We start from the raw sequence: 19,546 nt of genomic DNA on the forward strand, positions 1-19,546 counted from the left end.
CTGAGGTAAAATGTGGAGGGGGGGTTCCACTGGGCAAAGGACAGAGGAATCATTTTGCACACTTGGGGACCGTTTGCCCTGACCCCGCCAGGCACACGAGGGCCCAGTTACTTCTTCCGACGATGAGTCACGGATGACCCCATCAAACATCTCCCAGAAACAAGTACTCAATTTTCCCTTTTTACCAGCTTTATTAAAAGGAACCATCCCCCATTACACTATTGTGGAGTAAACGGAACTGTGATTGATGCTTCATAATTTGCATAGTCGGTTTCACGTGCGGAAGCTGGTTCTGTTACGTTCCCCACACACGCACTGTCTGCTTCTGGGGAGAGCTGGGGCTGCTGGTGCCCCGACCCCAGCTCTGCCTCCTCATCCCTCCCCCACCTCGTCACACCGGCGACGACAATGAACAGTCAGGACGTGGAATTTCAGGAGTCTACAATTTGGTTTTTATTTGAACCCAGGTTACATGGGCCGGACTGCCGTGGGGCACGGGGACAGACACTGGCCCTGCCACCCTGTGGCCCCTCTCTGGCCTGCAGACCGGTCAGCCGGAGAAGCGTAGCAGCTCCTCGTCCCCTGCGGACACAGAGAGGCCCAGGGAGTGGGTGCGGGCTCGCCCAGGGGTCCGTGGGTGGGACTGTCAGGGGATGGGGCTGCCTCGTGAAGGAGGGAAGGCCACTCGGGCTGAGTTGGGGCCTGAGCTCAAGGCCAGAACCTTCTGCTCCCTGAACGACTTGATATCCTCAAAGTGCATCCCACAGAATGATCTGATTTCTTGCCTCTTCTCATTTACTTGGGCCATGAGGGGAGACAGGGCACAGAAGCCCTACATGGCGGCTGTTCCCTGGGATGCTCTTACTATTCTCCTTACAGCATCCCCATCATTCTTAGTAACAGCTCCGTTAGCTGAGGACTAGCTGTGCTTGTCACTTTGAAGTCTGGCAAGTAGGTACTTTGTCCCATTTTACAGAAGAGAAAATCAAGGCTCAAATTGGCACCTGCCCAGTGTGGCCAGCCCAGTGTGGCAGCACCAGAATTAGAGCCAGAATTGGGGCTCCTCAGCCCACCTGCACCCCCTCTGCCTGTACCTGGCCAGCACCTTCCCAGCTGCCCCATCCCAGCCGGGGTGAGGCCTAGGGCTTGGCCCCATTTTACAGATGGGGAGCTGAGGCCCAGAGAGTGGATGAGCTGGTCATCAGGTACAGAGTCCAGAACTCAGCTCTCCAGACCCCCTGCTCCTAACAGGCTCTCCCACTGGGACCCTAAGGGCCCCATGGCCCAGTCTGGCACCCCGGGGGGGACTCCTACCGTCGCCAGGAATGCCACAGTACTCCTTGCACTCCTTCTCCGAGTAGAATTTGTTGCCGTTGCCACGGCAGCCTCCATAGGTGAAGAGGACACACTTCCCCTGGGCGGCATCAAATGCCCACAGCCGGATGAAGGCTCGGCAGGGTCCCTGGACTATGGGGAGGTTGCAGGCCGCTGTGGAGTGGGGGGGTTGGGTGGGGGGAGCAGAGCATTAGTAACCCTTATGGTTGAACCAGGGCACCCTACTCAGCTAGTCCCTCTTTATAGTTTGGGAAATTGGGGCCCACAAGAAGAAATGACTTGCCTAGGGTCACCCATATCCAAATGTGCAGTTCCTATGACTTCAGGACACTTGCCCTGGAGTCCCACCCATCAGACGTCCTCTCTGAGCTAGCTGTTCAGTCGCAGGTGGTCTCTTGGAAAGACGGGGTCATGGGGATGCAGTGTGCACAGTGTGCACAGAGGCGAGGGGCCCACGCTCACCCACAGTCCGGCAGGTCTGCAGACACTCCTTCTCTGAGGCAAAGTTGTTGCCGTTGCCCAGGCAGCCGCCATATTGGAAGGTCTCACAGGCCATGGAGGTGCCATTATAGAAATACCTGCTGATCATCCCCAGGCAAGGACCTTCCGCGTGGTCCAGCTGGCAGGAATCTGGGGACGGATGGGACAGCCACACTTACTGAGTGCTGACTGAGGACCTGTCACCAGGCCAGACACTTAACATGCCTCATTTCTTTTCGTTTTCCTCTCTGCGCTAAGAGGAAGGCTCACCAACTCATGGTATAAAGGAGAGGATTGAAAGGTAAAATGACTCGCCCAGGGTCCTACAGAGCTAAGATTCAAAACCACGTCAGACTCCAAAATCCGTGCTCATTCCACTCCATCACACAGGGAGTTACCAGCCACCCACAGAGCACCAGCCCCTGTGTTGGTCTTGTCTGCCCAGAGACTCGGTAATAACAGTAGTTGACGATACATTCACCAGCACCCATGCCGGCCAGCCTGACGTGTTCACTGACGTCCCACCCCCATGCCTCTGCTTTTGTGTTCCTGCCCCTGGAATGCCTTTCTCCGTAAAACCCTACCTGGATACCTGGACACAGCCTGAATTCCCCTTCCTCCAGGAAGTCCTCTTTGACCCCCTCACCCCTCCATCCTCTGAGCTATCCCAGCCCTTTTAGCTGACCCACCCTTTTGGTCCCATCACTTTCTTCCTTGACGGCCTCCCCCACTTGACCAGAAGTCCCAAGAAGATGCGGGTGGTCTGTCTCTGTGATCCCAGTTGCCCAGCGCAGGGCCTGGGGTGGAGCAGGGGTCAGTGTTTACTGAGTCAGTTGGAGAGTGAGTCGTTGGTGAACACTGTTGACTACACAAAGCGTCCTCATGTTCTTCCCCCCAAGCTCTCACAAGAGCCCTGAGGGTCAGCTCAGCAGGCTGGTATCCCATTGCATAGATGAGGAAACGAAGCTAGGAGGCCACAGAGTGATGGAGACAGGGCAAGAACTCGCTTCCCATGGGGCTGGAGGTCCCTAAGCTCAGGGACATGCTTTATGCTCCTCCTCTCTGCCCACAACCCCCGGCACAGTGCAGAGGACTTGATTTGCCTTTCTGGGCCCTCCCTCTCTGGAGTATGGCAGAAGGGGGTGAAAAGTCGAGCAACCATTACCTTCTTTCTTGCTGAATTCAGGTGTGAGCTGGCCAGCCGCTGACCCCTCCTCTTCCTGGGGCAGCACAGCACGCCGGGCTCTCTGCAGGAAAGAAAGAGACGAAGCTGTTGCAGAGACCTTGCCATTATAGCTCGCCCGTACCCCTGGAATATAGAAATAAGCCATTCGCTCTGAGGATCAGGGTACAGACAGAAGCACAGCTGCTAGACTGGTTAATGGCCTCTTTTTCCAAAAGCATCAACCTGAACTCCAGAATGGACATCATGGGATAAATTTCTGGTCTGCAATGAAAAATCAGAACCTCAAGGTATAATAATAATACCTACATAGTCAACTTCCAGCTGAAGTGCCCAAAGGACTATAATCACGGAAAAGAAGTCTATCCTGGAGTGGAATCTAGGGGAAGGCAGCGTCCCATGCTCAGCACTGGAAGGCGTTTCTACACGACGGAGCATGGGTGGCACGGCCTTGCAGGAAGGGCTGACCACACCATCGTTAGCTGCTTGCAGAGGAAAAGCCATCCTACTTTCTGTAGGAAGTAGGGACCCCAAGACTGGACCCCAATGCTCCTAGCTCAGATAGTGACTGCTTTAATTGTCCCAGAACAACTAAAGAGGAGATGAGCGGGGACACTGCCAGCCACCAGGCAGCCTTCCTGCCCACAGGGGAGACCTGGAGTCTGAAAAACTAAAACTACAGTAGCCTTCAACTTTTCCCTTCTCCTTTCAAGGTGCAACTGGAAGCTGTGGTCAGGGCCTCCCCCAGTCTGCCAGAATCCGTCTGAAGCTGGTCACATGTACACCTTCCCTGGGGAAGATGAAGGAAAAGAGAAGAACCATGAGACAAGTTAGATAATGCAGCCTCTCACAAGGAGCAGGCTGAACAGGAGAAATATCGCTACGAAACCAGGAGAACAGTAAGAAACGGGAGAAGACTCAAACCGTCAATAAAAGGCAAGATGACCTTGCATCAATATACCAGGAGCCAACAGTGATGGAAATTAATGAAAGAAGTGGAAAGTTAGTGGAGATAGAAAAGACTTTGTTGAGTTTAGCCGCACAGTAGAGACAAGAAACTGCAGGTTAGATAGTATAAGAAATAAGTCCACATAACAGGAATTCTAGGAGATGAGGCTATTGATATAGAAATAATAGAAGAAAACTTTTCCAAGTCGAAGGAAGACTTGAGTTGTCCAATTATAAAGGGCTCAGAGGGAATGAGGCAAAATTAATGATGAGCCTCTTCTAGACATTTCCTAGAGACAAAGGACAAAAAGGCTAGTGGCCCTTAAATGGCAGCATTTAATGACCAAAGCTACAGAGCAATATGTGAGGGTTGTAAGAGGAAGAAGGTTGTAACTCAGGATTCTCCACTCATCTGAGCTGTTGATCATGTGACATAAACACAGAAAGACATTCTCAGACACACAAGGATCCAACAGTTTCCCACCCATGTATCTTTCTGGAAAAAGTACTTATAGAAATATTCCCACCCATTGAGAAGGGAATCTAAACACAAGAAAATGGATGATGTGACAGCAAAGAAATGACGATACACTATAAACCAAATAACACATAGAGTTGAGGTTAAATTATTGTTAAAATGGTCATACAACTTAATGGAAATGTTAAAAGTAATTCTCAAAACAAAAGGTGGAAAATACAAATATCGATCTCAGATTATAGCCACAAAAATGGGCATGTGGGAAGCCTGGAAAGAAGAAATGGAAGTGCTCTACATTTCTCTCTGAGGCAAAGGGAGTCATTGGTTATTGTTTCATTCTTGACATGGATAAAGAAATACAGACTCCGTTGAAATCCGGATTAAGGTGGCAGATTGAAATTTCCCTCAAAATTGCCGTCTCCAATAGCTAACAGTTAGCCAAAAATGAATTCATAAACACCAGCCCCGCAGTGTTCATCAACATCACTCAAACCAGGAAAGAGGCATAATTTAAAACAAAAATGGCAGCTTTTGATCAAGGACAGAAATCAGATATTCTGGGGCTGGACAGGGTGGTTAGTGAGGTTTGGCTCCTAACCCCGCCCTCCAACTCCAAGTCCTGGCCTGTCATCACATCTCTGATAACTCGCCCTAAGACCCCTAAATCTGAGAGAAGAAAATTGAGGGAACCCTATCTTTTTCCTCTTTTGACAGAGTAGTAGTGAAAATGAATTCTGGGAATAAAAGAAGAAAATAGACGAGGCTGACTCTCTCTAATGGAAGGTTCTGGGGCTGCACAATCTAATGTGCCAGGGGGTGCACCACGGGACACATGACCATCACTGCCAGCCCCGACCAGGTGGAATGAACCCCACACAGGATATCTCTCAGTCCTTCAAAAGAGAAAGCAAAGGAGGGTATTCCAACCAACCTTGGACTTCAGAAAAGTGACAGAACACAAAATACCACAACCTTACACTAAAATTGGGTGGGAGGGGACTAGGCTCCAATTTAGCGGGAAGAGGGCTGAGGAGTAAATGAAACCTCCACCCCACCATATCAGAACAAACAGAAAGTCTGGCTAAAACTGACTAAGCAGGAGCCAGATAAAAAGAAATCGTTCAGAAACTACCCACACCCACCTCAGAAATGAAAGAATAAACAGCCTGAACTAGAGAAAGGGCCCAACTATGGTGGGCACTCTCATGAAGTGCCTAGACTTCCCCTCAGGATGGACTCACATTCCCAGCTGCTGGAAGTGCTGGCATCCACAGCCCTTGGCTGTCAGCCCCCGTTGCAGACTGCCTCAGCCAAAGGGAGCCCTCTCACTCAAGGTCACATTTCCTTCCCAGAGCGACCATCATGGGGCATTAAGGCCATGCCCTTGGCCCCATCATGGGACAACTCCAAGGGTTCTCCCAGTTCCAGAGCTCCCTATAGGGTTGGCTGAGGCACTGTGACCACATCCAGCTCTGTTTCTCCCTCTGCCCAATCCTCCCTTCCCTTCCACAGGAGTTGACCCAGGGAACCCAACCTGTGACCCCAACTTAGAAGAAAACATAACTCAAGGAGCAAAAGGAAATTCCTCAATGACCTCAAGCTATAGAATTACTTAATAAGAACATGCATTTATTAAAACAAGATTAAAGATGAAATGGTAAACAACAGAGTGAGATGAAAAGAGAGAGCCCAGGCCTAAATAAACAAATTGAGAACCAAAACAACATAAATTCAGAGCTAGTCAACAAAACAGAGATAGTCAGGAACAGAATAGATGCTGCTAAATGGAATGATTGTCATAGAAGAAAGATTGGTGATAAAGCCAGTGAATACAGATGAAAGCAATTTGAGAGAAACTGGTACATGTGGAAGACAAAGATGCTCCAGGATGAGAGAACAAGTGTTCCCCAGGTAACAAAACCCAACAAAAGGAATGGAAGATGAATTCCATATCATGCAGCAGAGTTCCCTGAAATACAGAAGGAATGTTATTTGTGGATGGACAGGGCACGTAGCGTTCCAGGAAAATTTGATATAGAATTCTCCCCACCACACGGGTGCTTGTTAAGATGTTGGCTTCAAGGATAAAGTCTGTCCAGGCATGTGGACAGAAGAAACAAATAGCTTACAAGGAAAGGAAATCCCAGGCTGGCCTCAGGCTTTCCCATAGTGATAATCAGAGCTGGAGAACAATGGAGCAGTGCATACAAAGCTTTTTCTGAGGGAAAGAACACAGGACCCAAGAAGACGACACCCAAGCAAAATGTCATTCAAGCGTGGAGGAAACTGGCAGACATTCTCAAAGAGGGAAGAATTCAGGGGTTAAAACATCCATGAACCCTCCTCGAAAACACCACTTGATAAAGTAATGGCACTAATTAAGAGATTAATGGAAATAAATAACTCAGAAATGGAGAAGCCGTGGTTCTATTAACTATAGATGAGTGTAGAATCCATTAAAATATACAACTGTTCCTAAACGACTGGGAATTATGGTGACAGAGCAGAATGGGAAAGGCAGCAATCTCGACAACGTGAAAGAAAAAGGGAAGAGGAGATGGAACATGAAGTCTGCGAGTGCAAACGTGTGCCTTTCAAATCACGCAGACAATAGATATCCTCTAAAAGTACGTATAGGGATGCCAGCCTCTTACATGTTTTTTCACAAGCTTGACTTGACTTAGAGCATTCTTGAAGAAACAAATCTCTAGTGGTGAAAAAATATTTATTTGAAGTTCAAGAAGACCTCTTCAAGTTTGGTTTTTAATTCAAGGAAAACCGTAATTAATGCTTTTTAAAATTAGAAATAGCATCTGTAATATAATCCCATTTAACAATAGTGTGTCTAAATTTGTGCATTCATCTATCCAACCTTCCTTCTCTCTGTCCTTCTCTCCATGTACGCATGTCAAGATTTTGGAATGATGTGGATGCTGGTAGTTTGTGGGTGGTGGAATTTTTCTTTAAACTTCTATTTTTCATACTTTCCTTCATTGTTTTCGTTCTTCATAATGAGCATATGTTAGTTTTATAAAATCAATGGTAATTTTTCTTAAAAAATAAAGAAGCAAACAGATAATGTGTTAACAGTGTTAATTCTATGTAGGAATAAGGACATCGTTGTCTTTTTATTTTTTGCTTTCTTGTGTTTTTACAATTTTCAAGAATATGTTTCTAAATAAATATTATATATATATTTATGCACACACATGTAGACATATACACACGTCAGCAGAATAAATTAGACTATGTAATTTCCAAATAGTCAGAGAAAAAAGAATGAAGAAAGCTTAATGAACATGACAAAAGGCAGGAAAATAAAACAGAAGAGTGAGGAAGCCCAAAAATCAAAAAGCAGCTTAGGAGAGGAGCGGGTTTGAGAAGCTGCTTGCTCTTGCGTTTGCTGCTTTTTAGGAAGATCAATTGACTTTATTTTCATTTATTGAGTATTGAGTATTGTCATTTTATTATTGAGTATTTTCCTGCTTTGGGGCACCATGCTAAGGCCTTTTCTAGCACGTCATTGAATTCCAGCCCCCGGAAGGTGAGTGCCATTACCCCACTTCACGGATGAGGAAAGTGAGGTCCCCGTGGGCAGCAACCAGCCCCAGTGGGAACCAAGACTGAGCCCAGGTTGGTCTGACTTCAAAACCCACACCCATCACTGCCTTCTCCCGACCCCTCTCGATGCCCCCACCTGCCACCACAGCAGGACCTCAGCAGGGGCAGCCCGCATGAGCGTGCAGGGTGGGGCTGGGGTGGGGGAGAGGTGCTCACCGAGAATGGCATGGGCTCTGGCTCCTGCTCCCCAGGCACACACTCACCTAGGGAGAGGACAGGACAGAGGAGCAAGGAAGAGGGTCAAACCAGGGGGCCTCCCAGACCCAGAGGGGGCATTGTTTCTCTCATAGTTCTAATGCCTGTGTGCCAGATAGGCACTGCGCCGAAGTGTCTGGTGCATTAGCCTGCTTCCGGAATGGCTCCCCGGACATGGTTTCCGAGGGGCATTCACTGGAAAAGCGACAGACTGGTGGCTGCGCCATCATCAGCATCGGCATCCTCTCCACCCCACGACCAGAATCCTTTCACCCGCACCATCGCAGGAACAGCAATGGCTAACACTTACTGAGCACTTATTAGACGCCAGGAACAGTGCTATTGTATTTAAGGGCTTTATCTCATTGACCCCCCACAGCAACTTACACGGGAGGCATTGTTACGCCCCACTTCACAGATGAGGAAAGCGAGGCTCTGGGAGGTTGACCAGCCAGAAGCCACACAGCTCAGTTTGAAGCTAGGTGCTCTAACGCACGCTCTTAAGCCTCCTACGAGGTACCTATGGATTCTGATATAAGCTCACTTAGACATGGGACAGAAGAGTGAACCCCAAATCGATTCTAGTCTCTGCTCCGCCAGGAACACGCCGTGTGACATGGAGCAAATCCAGGGACCCCGCTGCCTTCCCTGTGATGGCGGGGTGGGGCTGTGGCCCTGCTTATCTCCGAGGGTTACAGGAAAAGCCCAGGGGCTGGAAAGATGTTCTCTGGGGCCATGAAGGATGAGGAGGGGACAGAGATGTAGGGTGGGTGGCAAGCCATTTACCTCTGTCAGCCAATGTGACGATGGAGTCCCCGGGGATGCCCACGCCCAGGGCCACCTCCCTGAACGTGTCTAGCAGGCTTTCCCGAAGCTGCCGATCCCGCCCTGCAAGTGGAAAACAGAGAAGACGCCTCAAGCCACAGGTGCCTGCGGTGGCAGGGCCTGAGGCAATCTTGCCCAGGGATTTTCATTTAGGGGAAGTTTGAAAACCATGGGCCCAATTCCACCTCTTCAACACAGTTACAGAAAGGTGGGCTCCAGGAAAGGAGGCAGTGTCCCTTCCAGGATCCCACCCGGGTCCCCCAACTCCCCACACAGTGCTCTTTCCACTGATTGTTTTAAGGGCCTGGAGGTTCTGGAAGTCTCTGGGTCTGGAATTTTGGAGATCAAAAGAAGAGGACTCTACCTCAAACGGGAGGCTGAGCTCCACCTCCCCCAGGGAGGGTAAAGGTTTCCAGCTGTCCCGTAACTGGAGTGTTGTCAGAAAGAAAAAGCAAACCCCCTGCTCTTCCCCATTCCACTGTCCCTAAGTCACGGACCTCCTCCCGCCCCCAACTCCATGAGCTTATCTAGTTCCAGGCCTTTACCGTAGAGCTTGGCGGTGATGGTGGGTCCATGGCGGCGGCTGAATTTCTTGCTCAGAAAAATGGCATACTCATCATAGTTGGTCTGGACCACATAGGACTCTATGCTGAGGTTCCATTCTGCGTGGGAGATGCAGGAAGACAAAGGGATCGGTGGTCAGAAGGCTCTTCCGGCCTGAGATCCTTCACTATTCACCTACTCATCATCTATTCTTCCATCCTCTGTCCACACATCCTTTCTGTGTATTTATCTATCCATCCATCTTCAGGCTCTCTCTCTCTAACCATCCGTCTCCTCTGTATATTCATTGTTTATTCACTTATCATCATTCCATCCTCTCCATACATCGGTCCATAAATGCATCCATTTTCCTTCCTTCCTTCTTTCCTCCATCCATTAATCCATCAACTTATCTACTAGATGACGGACTGATTAACTCATATACCCGCCATCCATACACGGATTCCTTTACCGATCATTTGTTTATTCTCTCCTTTATTTATCCTACGATCCATCTACCTAAACATTCATACATTCAACCCCTCAGACAATCATTGACACACAGCACATATTCAATGAACACTGGCTGGATTCATGAATAAATTCATGTCCAAGCGCCACGCACACTGTACACGGTAGCTGCTTAGCAAATTACCAGCTGATTGCAGATACCTAACAAGACACGCAGACTGACGACATCTTGATGTTATCCTCAGCGATCAGCGCCATCCTCCATTCTGGATGCTCGCATTTATGCGTGTGTGAGAGAGAGAGAAAGAGAGGAGGGAGGAGGAGGAGAAGGAAGAGGAGAAAGAAGAGGAGGAATTTGGAGGAAGGCTCAGAAAAATGAGAGGAAATGTTAGAGGGGCAGCGAGAGCTGAGGTGGAAGGAAAGAGCGCTCAAGACGTCATGGCATTTTTTAGCAAAGCAGAGAACTCTGCGTGTTCCTGGGACTCAACTTACTGGATTTATGATACCGGAACTTCCCCTTGGTGTCTGTTTTCTCATAAGTCCCCGAGATCTCCTCACAGACGCCCTTCCTGCAAACAAACAAACCAAAAGGAAGGTCACTTCTGGTGGAGACCACGGTCCTGACACCCCACTCTCTAGCAACATCCTTTCCAACTATCTTTTTTTTTTTTGCAGCTTGGAAAGTAACATTTCTAAATACCTTGTTTAATCCTCACACCAGCCCCGGGAGATGCCTGTTGTACAGACGAGGGGACAGAGGGACAGAGGAAAAGGGACGGGTCCCTGCCATCTTCTTGGCAAAGCCAGCACTAAAAGTCACGCCCTTAACCAAGTCTGCACATCCTGCCGATGCCCCGGGCAGCCGGGGCGGTGGGTTAACGCAGGAATTCATTTATTACTCCGAGTCTCTCTTGTGAAATGGGGATGGTGACAGTTTCTACCTCACCTGGTGGTTGCGAGAGTCAAATGAGATATTATAGGAAAGGAGCTCGGAGTGCGCCCTCCACACAATTAGCTATTATTGTTACAATGATTACTATTTATAGAGCAGTGTCTATGTGCCAGGCCCCTGCTACACACTGGGGACAAAGGACGGCAAGAGAGACTGTGTCCACTCACAGAGCTTATAATCGAGTGGGGTGGGTGGGCAGAGGCGGTCAGTGTGACAAATGCCATGTGGGGGGAAGCAGGAGATGCTCCGACAGCACAAAGGAGTTCATGTAACCTGAACCTGTGGGGCCAGGAGGACTTCCTGGAGGAAGCGACATGGAACCTAAGTCCTGAAGGATCCATAGCAATTAGTCCCGGGAGGTGGGGAGAAGTTTTCCTGGTACAAGGGACCATCAGGTGCAAAGGTCCAGAGGTGCGAGAGGGCAGAGGGCTCCAGGAACTGAGAGGAGGTCCACATGGGTGGGTCACAGAGTACGTGGGAGAGAGTGGGGCAGGGAATGGCGAGTGCTAGCAGGGGCCTGGAAGGCCACGTCACAGGGGTTGAATTTGATTCCCAAGGGCAGGAAGGAGCTACGGAAAGCTTTAAGCAGATGTGAGTTTTCCAAAGGTCTTTCTGGTTTGCCGGGTGAAGAACGGACTGGATGGAAGGTTCGAGATTAGAGGTAGGGAGCAATGTGGAGAGGCTGCTGTAGACACCCAGGAAAGAAAGGAAGGTGGTTTGGACCAGGTGGTGGCAGAGAAGAGGGGAGAACGGAAAGATTGGAGGGACATAGGAAGACAGGGCACAGGGCTTGGCAAGGGGTTGAATGGCCAGCGGCAGCAGACAGAGGGGTCTAGGAGACCCCCTTCCTGCCCAGGTTTCCAGGTTGGGTCCCTGGGGCATAGAAGTGCCCTTCTTGAGCTAAGGGACCCCCAAGGAGCAAGAGCAGGTTGGAAAACAGGCACAGTGTTGGCAGCGTTGCCCTTGAGCTGTCGACGGGATGATGGAAAATAGATGCCCTGGTGGAGGACAGCAGAGAGGTCTGCAGCTCAGAGGTGAGGTCCTGGCTGGAGGCAGGGATGTGTAACCTCCCAGGACAGGGTGGTGACTGAAGCCAGGGCCGGGGGGGTGCATGGGCCCTGGTCCCTCCCGGCCCTCCCACCGCGTCCCCACTCACCGCCAGCGAGTGCTGGTCGTGCTGATCTCGCCGTCCGTCGCTCCCTCTCCCAGCACCAGCGTGCTGATGGTCATCCTGTCCTTGATCTTCTTCAGCCACGGGCAGGTGGAGCCCATGGCCACGAGGAACCATTTCCCGTAGATCTAGGAGGCAGCCACGAGCTCTGAGGATCCGGCTTTGCCTCAGACCTCAGTGGAACCTTGCCGAAAGTCCGCGCCCCTCCCTCTTCTCAATGCCTAATCCTTCTAAGAGAGAATGTCCGATAGCTCATTGGAGGCCACACAGCTTCAAGGGAGGCTGGAGCCCTCACGGTGGGACTCAGGCATCACGGCAAGCTTAGGAGGGAGATGCGCAGATGGGGTCCCACCCCGCCTGGCAGAAGGTCTGACTCTGCTGAGATTGGAGATCTCTGCTGCTCACCTGGACGGGGTCCAAATCCCCATGCCCTAAGGTGGTCGTGACCCACTGCTCCCCAAGAGCAGGAGTCCGTGTTCTACTCCTCTGGGGACAGGGAGCTCACCACCTCCATGTTATCCAAAGTACCTCCTTTCCTTGAGCTGAGTCTGACGTGGGACAACCCGCCGCCTCTCCCCTGACCACACGATGGGGAGTTGAGCGAGCCCTCACGTCCTGCAGGGGCCAATGAGCCTCGGACCCTCCGCCCTCCCAAGGTCCCTGCTCCTCACGCCCCTCCACCCACAACCCTTGCTTGTCCCTGAGTGCACACAACACCCACAAGAGGCTGTGGCTAGAACCGCCCAACAGCCCCTCACCCTGACCTGGAGACTGAGCTCGGGGTGGGGCAAGGTCCTGTTCAAGGTCACCCAGTGACTTGGGGCAGAGCTGGGACTGGAAGGCAGTCCTAGGAGACCCCCCCCACCTGCCCCCAGCGCCCCGCCCAGGCCTCCCAAGCCCCCCAGCACCTCTGTCCTGCATCTCTTCTCCCCGTGACCCTGCACGCCCACTCTGTGCCACCCCAGGCCTGTGAGGGTGGGGGATCCAGGACGGGCTAACAGAGAGGGTGCAGGTGAGTGGTTGAAGGGGGCAGGGCTGGGGGGCAGCAGTCAGCACAAAGCCTTCCCCGGGTGGGATCGAATCGAAGCATGGCCATGGATTCCCCTTGGAGCCCAAGAGGACAGGCTCCAAGGCGAGGACATTTAACTCAGCATCTCAGACCAGAGCCCCACAGAATGGCGGATCCACGGGCTGGTAGCTTCAACGAATCCCAGACGATCTGGGCAGGAAGGGCCCTTCAGATGGGGAGACTGAGGCCCAGAGGCAGGCGGGACTCGCCCCCTGGCAAGGCCCAGCAGCTCGGACAGCCCGCCATCGCCGCCAGACAGGCCAGCCTTACCCTGGAGAGGTCGAAGTTCTCTTGCACCTGGATGTCGGCAGGCGGCGTCGGCACAGGGCTGGCCCTCACCGCCAGGCAGGCGGTCAGCAGCAGAAGCAGGGCCCCGAGACTCCGCATGGCTCTGGGTTCCTCTGCCTCCGTGTCACTCACGGGCTCAGTCTGGGGACAGAGGAGCCACCAGCTTCCTGCTGGAGGCAGCTGAGAACTGAGGCTGGGGGAAGGGGCCTGTGGCTTGTAGGGGATGTCGGTGTTTGCCCTGCTCAGCCAGGACCAATCAGGTCCCCAAGGCCAGGTCTGATCGATCCCAGGTAGTGCCCAGGCCGGGGTCACTGGTCCAGAGGGGCCAGGGTGGCTGCTGCAGAGGAGGCATTGGCCAAGCGCAATCTGGCCCAGAGGCAGCCGGGGGAGGATGGCAATGGGCAGCCCCCGGCCAGTCCCACTGGGTCATTCCACCTGGCTGGACCCCACACTACCATGAGTCAGCAGGATGAGCCTGACTGGGCCCATTTCTCATATGCGGAAGCTGAGGCCCAGGGAGAGGAAATGACTTATCAGAGACCACAGGGAAGGCCATGCAGAACCAGAACTCGGGTGGCCTGTGCCCCGAGTCCCTTCTCTGACCCCTCCTTCCCACAGCCCTAGCAAACAATAGTATACATAATAACAATGATGATTATAATAACAGCTTCCATTCCTGAGCGCCTGATATGTGCCAACGCGGTACACATGCCTTGGAACTGAATTCAGCCACCACAACCCCACAAAGCGGGTGCCATTTTTCCCTTTACACACAGGGCACTCGAGTCTCCAGGAGGTAAAGTGACTTGCCCAGGGTCCCCCAGCCAGGAAGTGGAGTTGCTGGGAGAGGCATTGGTGCTGGTTGAGAGCCTGGACTCAGGAGCCAGAATGTCTTCTGTGCGATTCACCGGCTGTGTGGCCTGGGGCGAGTGACTACCTCTCTGTGCCTCAGTTTCCCCATCTGTCAATGGGGATAATCATAGTTCCTGGTCCACAGCATTGTGGTGGAGGTTCAGGGAGTTTGCACTTGTAAAGCACCAGGACAGCACCTGGCACACAGAGTAAGAGCGGAACGTGTTTGCAGTGGGTTGAAGAACGGCCCCCAAATTCATGGGCTCCCAGAACCTCAGAAGGTGACCTTATTTGCAGATGTCATTAGATAAGACGAGGTCGTACTGAACGAGGGTGGGCCCTAAACCCAACCACGGTGTCTTTATAAGAGAAAGGAGAGGGAGATGCAGACACAGAGTCACAGATGCCCACGGAAGCTGTGTCCTCACCCCATGGACGTCTTCACACCATGCGAAGACTGAGGCAGAGATGGAGCGAGGTGGCCGCAAGCCCAGGATTGCCCAGGACTGCCGGCAGCCACCAGCTGACAGGTAGAGGCAAGGAAGGACCCTTCCTTAGAACATTCCAGAAGAATGTGGCCCCGCCGACAACCTGGTGTGGGACTTCTAACCTCCGAGAGTAGGAGGACCCAGTTTGTGGTACTTCGTTAGGGCGGACCCAGGAAACTAAACATCATTCATTAAATTAAAAAATTTAAATGAGAATTTTTAAAGCTCAGGTCTGTCTGTCGCCAAAGCTCAGATTCCTGCCAGGGACACCACAGGCCCTGTCAATGAAACGCAGTGGTCAGAGCTGCTGTCCCTGCTTCCTCTCTGCTCTTGGCGGGGAACACCCCATACACACAGCAGCCTCTCTGCTACAGCTGGGAAAGACTCCTTCAGAAAGGCCCTTCCAACAGCAAGATCTCTGCTCATGCGAGAATCCAGAATTTCCCCCTCACAGTCAGAGGCACCAACAAATGGGGTGTCAGGTCCCTTCTGTAGGAGAGACATTTGTCTTTCACCAACATCAGGAACAAGTGTGTCTCTATTTATAATAAGTGAGTGTGTTTTTTTTTTGCTCCATCACTGACAGCTGGGCTACTGATGGCATCTCCTTTTTGCATTGGCTGCCAGGAAGCTCAAAGCCAAGTTATGAGTTTAATCACAGCCCCCGTGTTGGCTTAGATTTCTGAGACAATTATCTTCCCTCGTGCTCACCAAGTTTCTCAGTCTTTTATGGTTTTGGTTGGTGGTGGTCATAGGAGGCAGTCTGAATGAAGGGGAGCACTGAGACCTGGGAGCCAGAAGCCCTGACTTGTTGTTCTGCATCTTTGGGGATGGCTTTCCCTCTCGGAAGCCCACTTTCCACACCTGTAAATGGACAATAACAGTCTCTGTGCTATCTGCCAAGAGGTCAAAGAGCAAGGAGGTGCTCTGCAGACTGTCCGCTGTCTTCCCCGTGTGATGGGCTCGGGCTGGCGGACCTCGGAGGAACTAGGCCTGGTGCAGGAATGGAAAAATAACAATGACTCGTCAATGGGAGGACAGCCATCCTACTAAGGTTGGCTTCAGAGAGCCACGATGGCTCATGAGATCCTCACAGCAGTCCGCATTATCAGGGTCATCCACCCCACGGCCCCACGGGAAGCCCGAGGTGGCACATGGGGCGAAGACCCCTGGAGCTTTGTTCCTTCACCGCACAGCCTCTCCCGGGGGAGGGGAGAGGCCCGGAGGACCGGCCAGGATGTCAATGTCTTCTCCTGCCCCCAGGGATGTTTGCTCTCCGGAGATTATTAACCAGAGAGTGCAAACAGAGCGCACAAACTCTGCTAACCCACCTGGACTTTGAGCTGCTTTTTAAAAATTAACCCCGGGCCGCAAGGATGCAAGGCCGGCAGCGGTCACGAGCTGCTGATCCTCTGGCCATCGCGGTGGGAGGATGCAGGCTCCGGGGCCCCTGCCCTCCTAGGAGACCCCCCGGGGTCCAAGAGTCCACAGGAATTGGCCAGCTTCCTGAACCATTTCCAGGCTGCGGGGGAGCCTGCCCCAGGCAGAGGACCCAGGGCTGCAGAGGTGCCCATGCCGTGGGGTACAGAGCCCTCACTTCCAGATGAACATGCTGGGGCTCAGGAAGGGAACAGGACTTGTTCAGGGTCACCCAGCTGGTGACTGTGTTGGGGGCAAGATCGGCCTGACTCTGGCTCCAAGGCTTTCCCCCCATCATTTGTTCATCATCCATTCATTCATTCATCAAACACACACTCCGTGCCTGGGGTGGGGCATACGATGGAGACTATGACAGAACTCAGAGCTCACCCCATTGGGGCAGGGGGCAGGGTGCGAGGAGAAGAGGAGACAGGAGGGTCACTGTGCCGGTGGGGGCAGCAGAGGCCGGGGGGCGTCTACCCGAGGAGAAGGAGTCAGCCAGACACAAGTGCACGGGGCTGCTTTAGGGGGATGAGGGAGTGGGTGTTCCAGACAGTGGGAACAGCACCTGCAAAGGCTAAGAGGAAGAAGATGGTCAGAGAGACATGCAAAACAAAACACAAAAACCCGTAAGTCTGGAGCTTGGGGTCAGAGGGGAGTGGCCAGAGCGAGGCTGGGGAGGTGGTGGGGGCCCAGCAGGTAGGGCTGACACCAGGCCAAGTGGTTTGCTTGTTCTCTGGAGTACACAGGGAGCACTGGCTGGCTTTCTGAAGCGAATGGCCGTCCGATCTGTAATGGGGAGAAATCAATGAGGCAGTGCAAGCGGGAGGCTCAGGAAAGCCACTTCCTAGGAGGTCCTCCAGGAAGGAGGAGCTGGGGCCCCGGGACCTGGTGACTGGACCAGCAGGGACATGAAGGACACTGGGCAGAACTCAGACCAGAGGTGTGCTCAAGGTTTGGCTCTTCTTCTGCTAATGGTGGAAGAGGGTGGCAGGGTGACCTTCCTTCCCCACGAGGAGGGGGCCTCGCCCCAAATGCCTGACCTGTCCCAGCTCCCTTGGACTCAGAGCCACAGCCTGTCTGTTCCTGGCGAAGCCGGAGGTGGGCAGCCCCCAGGACTCCACGACCAGCGACGGAAGGGGATGTTCTCACTGCCCAGCTCTTTCTAGACGTTGTTACTCCTTCCCCACCCTGCCCCAGAGAGCTGGGCCGCCCACAGCCTTAGTCCCAGGCCTTGTGACTTGCTGGATGACCGTGGGGCAGTCCTTCCCTCTCTGGCCTCAGCTGCCTCATCTAGATCTCCGAGTGAGGGAATAACAACTCACTGGAGGGGCTGAGATAAGAACTCAATGAGGGATGTTCGTGAAAGTGCTCCCCAGGTGCAGGCACTGGAGGGACCAACGGCACCAGTGTCATCACAGGCACTGAGGCACCAGGTGAGGGCTCCTGCCACAGTCAGTTGCAACTCCCAGCAGCCCCGTGTACAGCGGAGTGGAATCAGCCCGGTCCTTCTGTGCCACCCTCTCACCTTCCGGCGCTGTATCAGACGACACTCTGCTGTCATTCTCATGGGTTTTGTGGCCAATTTTTTCAGAAGGAGGTGGCCAGTCCTTCTTCCTGGGCTGCCTAGTCTGGAGGTATTTGAAATACTGGTGGCATAGCTTTCAGCATTGCAGCATCATGCGGCCGCCACAGTATGACAAGCGACAGATGGCTGGTGTGGTTCCCTGACCGGGAAACGAACTGGGGCTGCAGTGGTGAGAGCGCCCAATCTTAACCACGGGACCACCAGCGATGGTTAAGAGCCCCATACACAGGCAGGAATAACGCTGCGAAAAGGTGTGAGCGTCCCATGTCCACCAGGGGGCAGCAGAGAACTTCCAGACGGACCATCTGCCTTTGCTCAGATTGCTCTCTACAAACCGGGCGCCGACCGCACCAGGGCTAGCACCCAGCTTCTCTGCCCCAACCCTGCTTAAAATCCCCTGATGACTGTAAAACATCAGCTCCTACCTCACCTGACCCCACTGCAGCTACTGAGCTTGATGCCTAGCTGGGGCCCTTTGCAAAACCTCACCTGGGAGATTCTGAAAGTGAGCCAGAACTGGGTACCGTTTCCATGGACCATAAAGGCTGCTGCGGCCTGAATGACCACGTGATGAAGTCCTATAAAGTGCCAGGTCCCATGCTGAGCACTCGATGAGCACGCCTCACTGAATCCTCCCATTAAGGTTCCATCATTTTACTACGATGGTACCCCTATTTTGCAGATAGGGAAACTGAGGCTGGTTGATCAGTTGATCCCGTGTCAAAGGTGACCCAGCCAGGAAGTGGTGATTCAAACCCAGATCGGTCTCCCTGACACCTGACTCGCTCAGCTGACCTCCCAGACCCAGTCCCCTGATAAACAGCAGGCCCTGCTCTTTCTGACACCTGGATCTGGGTGGGGGGTGGGCTCCCTTCACTGGACTCCTTCCAATAGGAGTCAGGCTCACGGGAGCCTGGTTCTCCCTTCCTGGGTGGAGAGCACGCTTGGTGTTCGCCACATCAAGGCCTGACCCTTCTGTTCCTCCTCGGGACCCACCACCGTATGGGCACTTAACAGATGCTCAGTGAACACAGGCTCATTGATTCACTTAGAACTGGGAAGGGGAACGTAGGTCAGACCCCAAGAAGGACCACCCAACTAGAAGACAGCTGAGGGAATGGGGAGATGGAAATCCCTGTGCCCCAAGGCCTTGACTACTGATCAACGAAGGAGTGACTGGGACACTCAATGGCACAACCTTTTTTTTTTTTTTTTTTTGAGGAAGATTAGCCCTGAGCTAACATCTGCCCCCAATCCTCCTCTTTTTGCTGAGGAAGAGTGGCCCTGAGCTAACATCCGTGCCCATCCTCCTCCACTTTATATGTGGGACGCCTGCCACAGCACGGTCCAACAAGCAGTGCCATGTCTGCACCCGGGATCCGAACCGCTGAACCCCTGGCCGCCAAAGCGCAATGTGAGCACTTAACCACTGTGCCACCAGGCCAGCCGCTCAATGGCACAATTTAAAAAGCAAAGAGCCCTTGCTCTGTGGTGGCTTTTTCCTGCGTCGCCAATTTTGGACTAGTCTGGGTCTCATGGCTAGGAGGAGTCCCAAGGCTCTGTCCAGCAGAGTGACGGCTCTGCAGCTGAGTTTTGCCCCGAGACTGACGTGCGCTCCACTTGTGGCTGCGACCCCTTCC

General features: G+C 52.7%; 1 protein-coding gene across 2 annotated transcripts; it reads right to left on the reverse strand.

Moving 5' to 3' along the window:
* Nucleotides 1–429: 429 nt before the first annotated feature.
* On the reverse strand, nt 430–18,161 carry AMBP (alpha-1-microglobulin/bikunin precursor). 2 transcript variants are annotated; one of them, XM_001488334.5, is made up of 11 exons: nt 17,847–18,161; nt 13,542–17,107; nt 12,188–12,330; nt 10,572–10,648; nt 9,611–9,727; nt 9,027–9,128; nt 8,202–8,248; nt 2,981–3,062; nt 1,798–1,965; nt 1,315–1,488; nt 430–582 (listed from the first exon to the last, which is right to left on the reverse strand). In XM_001488334.5, the coding sequence occupies exons 2-11, from the start codon at nt 13,656–13,658 to the stop codon at nt 551–553; spliced, it is 1,059 nt and encodes a 352-aa protein (XP_001488384.1). In that variant the 5' UTR covers nt 13,659–17,107; nt 17,847–18,161; the 3' UTR covers nt 430–550. The 2 variants fall into 2 exon arrangements, with proteins under 2 accessions (XP_001488384.1, XP_070107324.1); XM_070251223.1 differs by lacking the exon at nt 17,847–18,161 and adding an exon at nt 17,362–17,485.
* Between the last annotated feature and the right edge of the window lie 1,385 nt (nt 18,162–19,546).

The sequence above is a fragment of the Equus caballus genome, chromosome 25 (genome assembly GCF_041296265.1).
Source record: "Equus caballus isolate H_3958 breed thoroughbred chromosome 25, TB-T2T, whole genome shotgun sequence".
NCBI classification, from domain to species: domain Eukaryota; kingdom Metazoa; phylum Chordata; class Mammalia; order Perissodactyla; family Equidae; genus Equus; species Equus caballus.

Bases quoted from the DNA above. Each gene is read 5' to 3' on its own strand.
- AMBP (XM_001488334.5), bottom strand. From the start codon at position 13,658: ATGCGGAGTCTCGGGGCCCTGCTTCTGCTGCTGACCGCCTGCCTGGCG. The intron at 12,331-13,541 runs GTAAGGCTGGCC...GCTGCCTCCTAG, and splicing joins AGAACTTCGACCTCTCCAGG to ATCTACGGGAAATGGTTCCT. The intron at 1,966-2,980 runs GTAATGGTTGCT...ATCCGTCCCCAG, and splicing joins TGAATTCAGCAAGAAAGAAG to ATTCCTGCCAGCTGGACCAC.